Raw genomic sequence first — 7,245 nt, 5'->3', positions numbered from 1 at the left:
CATGGAGGCTGAATACTGTATATATAATAAATAAATAAATCTTTAAAAAAATAAATAAAATAAAAGATATTTCTTTGTCCTTGGTATTTTTTCCTAAGGCTTCTTAATACCATTCTCTGAAGGCAGGCAGATTACATACTAGTACTATCATCTACCTCAAGCAACCTACTCAGTCCCTGTTTCTCAATGTTCCTTTTTGGAAAATAGTAATACCATAGCTGGATGTGATGGCACATGCCTTTAACCCCAGTACTGGGAAACAAAAGCAGGTGTATCTCTGTGAGGTCTTTGCCATCCTGGTCTACATATCAAGTTCTCAGCCAGCCAGGGATTAATGTGAGAAAGAGAGAGAGAGAGGGAGAGAGAGATTGAGATTACTGCACAGGTGACAATCCCATGGACTGAGTTACTTACTGCATGTGAGCTTCCTGATTTGATATGTTGTAGACCATACACACTCAGTCAATGGCAGTTTTGCCATGCAGTGTGCTATCACTTTGTCACTTACCAGTCCCTCCCACAATCTCACAATGCATCTGGTCTTCAGCTTTCTTTGTAAATTACTAGCTATCAACCTCTGGCCTCCCTTTCCTTCTTGGTATTTTGAGTCCCCACTCAATGGAATCTGAGTTCTGTGTTAGTAGAGCACAGCAGCTCTTGCTTTGTTTGATGCCCAATGTGGTATTTATACTTAGTCAGTAGTGGAGTATTTGTTGGGAGAGTTACATATACTGGGTTAGATGACCCAAAGGAAGGACATACTAGGTAACAGATGACGTGTCAACAATGGCCAGAACTGAACTGTGACAACTAGAAGAATACTTGAAAGAAGAAAATCTAGGATTAGAAGTCCATTTTATGACAATCTGTAATGACTACTTCTGCGAAAACGGTTTTAAAGGACCACATAATGACATCAGGAAATAATATGGTGGATAAAAGCGGATAGTAATATGTGTATATATAGGACTCCAGTTTCTTAATGAGAAAACCAATTACCTAGAACTGTGGCTCTAGATTGAAATACTCTAAAACAATAATGCCCTCCCCTTAATAATGTAAATAAAATCTTTCCATTGTAAAAAGTGGCTTTCTGGGTTACCCAAAGAAATTTATTTATTTTGTATGTGTTTTGTACACACACCAGAAGAGGGCATCAGATTCCTAGGACTACAGCTATAGACAGTTGTGATCTGGAATGTAGGTGCTGGGAATTGAACTCAGGACATCTGGAAGAACAGCTGTGCTCTCTTAATCGTTGAGCCAGCTCTCTAATGCTATGTGTTTTCCAAATTTTAGATGGCCAGGGAGACACACAGGAGGTGACAGACACCTAAGGTTACCTGGTTGTTGACAACCACATGTACAGTGCCATGGGTTGTGTAGGATGGCAAATCACTGAGATGGAAGGTCTCATACACGATGCCCTGGCCAGCAAAGGCAGCGTCCCCATGCAGCAGGATAGACATCACCTACAAAAGAGACTCCAAAGTAAAATATCTTGACATTAAGTTCACAAAACAAGTGGATGAAATGAGCTGCAATTAGTTTTTATTACTTGTGTTTGTGTGCATGAAATGAAGAATAGGGTACACACGCCACAGCATGTGTGGAGGTCAGAAGACCACCTTGTAGAGGTGGATTCTCTTTTTCCACATTTTTGTAGGTTCTGGGGATCAAGCAAGCTCCTTTATGCACTGAGTTATCTTGTGCAGCTCGTAATTTTTTTTTTTTTTTTTTTGGTTTTTCGAGACAGGGTTTCTCTGCGGCTTTGGAGCCTGTCCTGGAACTAGCTCTGTAGACCAGGCTGGTCTCGAACTCACAGAGATCCGCCTGCCTCTGCCTCCCGAGTGCTGGGATTAAAGGCGTGCGCCACCACCGCCTGGCGCTCGTAATTTTTTTTCAAGGGTAATGTTTTAAGGTCATTCACAACTCACAAAGTAACAGCAGTACAAAGGCTTCTAGAAGGGCATCCCTTCTAGCCTGACTTGCTGCCATATCCACATGTGCCACTGCCTGCTAGCACCTGCCCTGAATACAGAGAACCGCGAGATAGCATTCTACACCTTACAAACCCTCCCATCCAAGAAAACAACTCCACCCCAGCCACCCAGGGAATGTTTCCTCGGTTGTTATGTCTCTGGCTGCTCCTATATACCAGATAGATTAGTTCTGGTCACTTGGTCTGGTCATTGTCTGCCAATTTTTCTTCAATTCATCTTCTCAGCAATGAGCACACAGTGTAATTGGTGGGAAGAACTTCATCTTATTCCTTCTCGATCAAACCTTCATCTCAGCCTCAGCAACATCTGGACCCACCTCAGCTACTTCCTTGAGTGGCTAATGAATGATGATCTCTGATTTATTACTTCTGCATCTATTAATTGCATCTTCTTCCTTCTCCCAGATTTATGATTGTATGCTCATGATTCCTCTCATTCTACAGAGTGCACATAAGAGATTCAGGATACCATCAGTTATTCTGATGCTCACATTATTTCAATGTGCTGGATCTTCCAGGGTACCTTATTTTCTAGTACCACAGCAGTGCAGCCTCATATTGTGCTGTTACCAGCCCTGATTCCTCCAGTAAAGGATAGGACTTAGATTCATAGCTATCTGTTAACTAACACCAGTCTCTAAGCACAGAGCTAGGGAATATATGGGTGTGCACACACAAATGTTATTTCTATATCTCTGTATACCACATCTACCAACATCTCCAGCTACCCAGAGTTTACTCAGCATTCCCAGTAGGACCCATTCTTTGGCTATATAGCCTATTTCTCTTCCAATCTCTCCTCTCTCTCTCTCTGTCTCTCTGTCACACACACACAGACAGACAGACACACACACACACAAAACAAAACCAAAAAAACAGCTAATGAGGGAGAGGTTGGTATAGGACTGCCTAGCTGATTTTAAGATAGTAAGCTGGCATGTTTAAGCACTGTGAGGTGTGTGTGTATGGGGGGGGGGGGACGGCTACAGATCTAGGGAAGAACTGAAAATTCAGTGTGAGTCTGAAACTATTTAGAGGCAGAATTCCTTCTCTTTTTGGTACCTGGGTGTTTAAAAGAGGGTTTCATGAGCCAACGCTGGCTTAAAAGTTCCTATGTAGACAAGGATGACCTCTGAACTCTTCATCCTTTACTTCTATCTCCCCGAGTTGGTATTATAGGAATGCACCACCATACTCAGTGTTATACAGTGCTGCAGACTAAACACAGGGCCCATGCTAAGTCCTTATGGTATTATTTGGGAAATGGTGATGAGCTATTGAAATCATCCTAGGTACATGTGGGCTTCCCTTGAGTCTAGAGATGTAACACCTCTGGCAGGAACAAGTTTTCCTTTGCACTGGCTGAGTGCTTATACAGGCTAGTTTTATATCAACTGGCACAAATGAGTCATTTGGAAAGAGGGAACCTCAACTAAGAAAATACCCCCACCAGACTGTTTCTTGATTGATGACTGGTGTGGGAGGGCTCAATTCACTGTGGGTAGTGCCACCCTTGGGCTGACGGTCCTGGGTGCTGTAAGAAAGCAGGCTGAACAAACTACGAGGGACAGATCATTAAGCAGCTCTCTCCACGGTCTGCCTCAGTTCTTGCCTCCAGCTGATGCCCTGACCTCCTCTGATGTTGGACTGTGATATGGAACTGTAGCTGAAATGACAATACCTCTCCTAGTTGCTTCTGGTCACAGTATCTTATCACAGCCATAGAGAAGTAACTAAAACTCGGCTAGGGCAATGATTTAAACTTTCACCGAGGAAATGTTTCTGGAATACAAAATCTCAAAGGCCACACTGTACCAAGTCACCAAATTAGGTGAGTTTCTCAATGTACAAGGTTATATAGACTGACCTCAGCCCAATTTACATGAAGTATGTAGTTTTTCCTGAGCACTAAGATTATGTAACCTGCCATCTTACTGAGTTCTAGATTTAGCAAAAATCAAATCATTTCTAAGGAATGTCAGAAAAGTAGCAAAAATAGACAAGAGACCAACTAAGCTTTCTCTTCACCTAGCGGAGATCATGCAAGGCACTTAGAGCAAGGTGAGGAAGTAAGTCAGAAATTGGGCTGGCAGCTACTTGCACTGCGGTAAAGGAAAGCACAACAATGAACTACACGTGGATAGGACACTCCTTAGAACACGAGGAATGGCGCTACAGAGATGGCTTATCAGGCAAGAGCGCTGTCTGTTCTTCCAGAGGACCTGGGTTCAATTCCCAGCACCCACATGGCAGCTCACACTGTCTGTAACTCCAGGATTCAACACCCTCACACAGACATACATGCAGGTATAACACTAATGCAGTAAGATAAATTAAGTTAAAAAACCCAACCCAAACCAAAATATGTGTGAATTTCCAGCCAACCAGGAGCTAGCCAATTTCCTTGGTTTAGATCCTAAAAAGGACCAAATATTGACCCCTTCTCTGCTACCTTTCTCATTATTTTATCACCTTTCAGGACACATCCAATATTCTAAACAAGGTCTGCCTGAGTGAATTTTTGTCTACATTTTCAAAGGCAGAAGCCACCTAAACCTACTTACAACTTCATTTTACTACCCAATACCAAATATCCGGGTCAGCCCCCTCACATAGCCCCAGTGTTCTAAATGGACATGGGGCTACTTGTCTCCCAACATAGCTGAAGCTTCACTGTAGGTGTTCTTTGTCTACTTAAAGATTTCCAGCCCTTCAACTGGAACCCAGTAAGTGTCCTCTGTGTGCCTGTGACAGTATCATCAATGAGAAATTCCTTTCACCTTTCAAGGCTATTCCAGCCAGCTCTGTCACTTTCCTCTAAGTCACCAAGCACAATACTATGACTTATAACTCGTTTTTTCTTCTTTAACTTGTGTGTAGGAGTTTTGCCTTCATGCATTCTGTATACCACATCTCCAAGAACAACAAGAGTTTTTAACTGCTGATCCATCTCTCCAGCCCTGATTTATAGTATTTTAAATAGCCAAACCAGGTATGGTGGTACACATATAAAATCCAAGCACTTAGGAATGGCTGACGCAGACTCTCTTAGATGAGACTAGCCTGGGTTATAGTATGAATCTGTCTTTAAATAAATAAAAAATAAGTATTGCAGACCCTACCCTAATTGTACCCCCCTACAGGCTACTCCGAGAGGCTGGTTGCTGCTATGGTCCCAACCCTTTATCCACTTTTTGTCCATCTTCACAGAATATTCTTTCCTTTTACCTCCCTAAATCATATTGTTTCTTCAATATCTTTTTTTTTGGTTTTTAAATTATGTGTGCATACGTGTACAATGTGTGCAGGGTGTGCTAAGGCCAAACAGCATTAGATTCCCTGCAGCTAGAGTTACAGGCAGTCATTCAAAGGTGTGAGTGCTGGGAATTGAGCTCAGGTCCACTCCAGGAATATCATGTATTCTTAGCCGTCCAGGCATCTCTCCAGCCCTGATATGTCTGATTGTCTCACCTAACTTGACCTCACGTCTACAGAGGCTTATTCTAAAGCACTGTATGGTCCGTTCTGCAGCTCTGCTTTACTCACTGTTTAATGACTTCCTGGCATTTCCCCCCATTTCTTTTACCTTTTCTTCTTCAAACAGCAAAGATCCTTGAGAGTGGGCTGACAATGTCTTTTTTACGTATCACTCAATGGACATTATAGTACGTACAATGACTATGAATACATGACTTTTCCCCCTGGTTTCTTAGTTTTTAACATCATTTAAAAAAATTTATATATTAATCTATTATATACATAGTGTTCCTCCTGCATATATGCCAACATGCCAGAAGAGGGCACCAGATCTCATTATAGATGGTTGTGAGCCAACATGTAGTTGCTAGGAATTGAACTCAGGACCTCTAGAAGAGTAGTCAGTGCTCTTAACCTCTGAGCCACCTCACCAGCTCCTTAATACCATTTTTTAATAAGAACTAAACAACTTTATGGAAATATAAAATTGCTACAAACTAAGAATTATATCCTGAGGTTAAATAAGGATAAAATTACAGTCAGATAGCCGGGTGATGGTGGCGCACGCCTTTAATCCCAGCACTATCCCAGCACTCAGGAGGCAGAGGCAGGTGGATCTCTGTGAGTTTGAGACCAGCCTGGTCTACAAGAGCTAGTTCCAGGACAGGGTCCAAAGCCACAGAGAAACCCTGTCTCGAAAAACCAAAAAAAAAAGATTACAGTCAGATAAGGGTTTTAGATTATAGCCAGATAAAGGTTTATATATTTGAGCAGGCCAGCCAACCAATATTCAGCATTCTCTATCACACAAAGGAAATGCCAGGGCAGTTGGGAGCTGTCTGACATGCACTTTTGGCCTGATCAGTGCCACTCTCTCCTAACAAGGTGAGTCCCACACCTTTTCCTGGCAGTCCCTTTTTCTGTTCCTCCATCAATACTGTGAAGACAATCTGGAAAGCACTGTGTGCAATACGGGCAGAAGGAACTTTACTCACAGTCTCTCAGGGCCTCACCTTTTTCCCTTCAGTGTCTCCACAATAAAACTGCTCAGCTTTGGTCTTGCCCATCACCACAGGGTCAGCAGCCTCTAGGTGGGAAGGGTTTGCCACCAGGGACAGAGTGATGTTTCTGTCTGTCACACGGTTGATCCTGCGGTGATACATGCCCAGGTGGTACTTCATGTCCCCGGAACCCTGATGATAAACATGGCAATGATTGTTGAGTAATGATGGTAGAAGCAGTTCATTCTTAACGGCAGCCCTACAGATGGGATTTTGACTCCTAGGGTCCAACTGTAGGAGGAAGGGGAAAGCTTCCCCAACATTATTCCCCCAGGCACAACTATAGGGTCACCTGGGCAGAAGTAAAATATTCTTGCCCCCAGCAGGAGGAATATAAGGCAGGTAGAGGAGGTGGGCCAATTCCAATAAGGAAGGCAAACTGTAAATAGTCTGGAAGAGTGGTGCTTTGGTTAAGACATTCTGAGAAACCAGTGGCTGTAGGGGGTCTCAAGCAGACCAACCACAATGGATGTATCTCCATACAGAACCTTACCTCATCCGCTGCTTCCAGCTTGGAGTCAAACTGACAGAAAATCTGCTCCAACTCCTTCCTGATGACATTCGCAAGCACATTCAGTCGTCCTCTGGGACACAGGGAAGAGTGAGTAATCTCAGGGCAAAGCTGCATGGCCCTACCCCTACCCAGGACACATCCTTGGTTTGTAGCCCAAGAACAGTTATGATCCAAAGCATGTTGAACCATAA

General features: G+C 43.1%; 1 protein-coding gene across 6 annotated transcripts in view; it reads right to left on the bottom strand.

The window, feature by feature from the left end:
* Ogdh (oxoglutarate dehydrogenase) overlaps positions 1 to 7,245 on the bottom strand; it is a 64,795-nt gene that overhangs the window by 12,278 nt on the left and 45,272 nt on the right. For all 6 annotated transcript variants that reach the window (XM_005366200.2, XM_005366202.2, XM_026788692.1 and 3 more), the window contains 3 exons: positions 7,034 to 7,124; positions 6,493 to 6,672; positions 1,344 to 1,472 (listed from right to left, as the gene is read on the bottom strand). In XM_005366200.2, coding sequence (XP_005366257.1) covers positions 1,344 to 1,472; positions 6,493 to 6,672; positions 7,034 to 7,124 — 400 coding nt within the window. The remainder of the gene's footprint in view (positions 1 to 1,343; positions 1,473 to 6,492; positions 6,673 to 7,033; positions 7,125 to 7,245) is intronic.

Source organism: Microtus ochrogaster, unplaced genomic scaffold (genome assembly GCF_000317375.1).
Source record: "Microtus ochrogaster isolate Prairie Vole_2 unplaced genomic scaffold, MicOch1.0 UNK6, whole genome shotgun sequence".
Classification (NCBI taxonomy): domain Eukaryota; kingdom Metazoa; phylum Chordata; class Mammalia; order Rodentia; family Cricetidae; genus Microtus; species Microtus ochrogaster.
The sequence above is the reverse complement of the archived record's forward strand: the minus strand, read 5'-3'. Positions and strand labels throughout refer to the sequence as shown.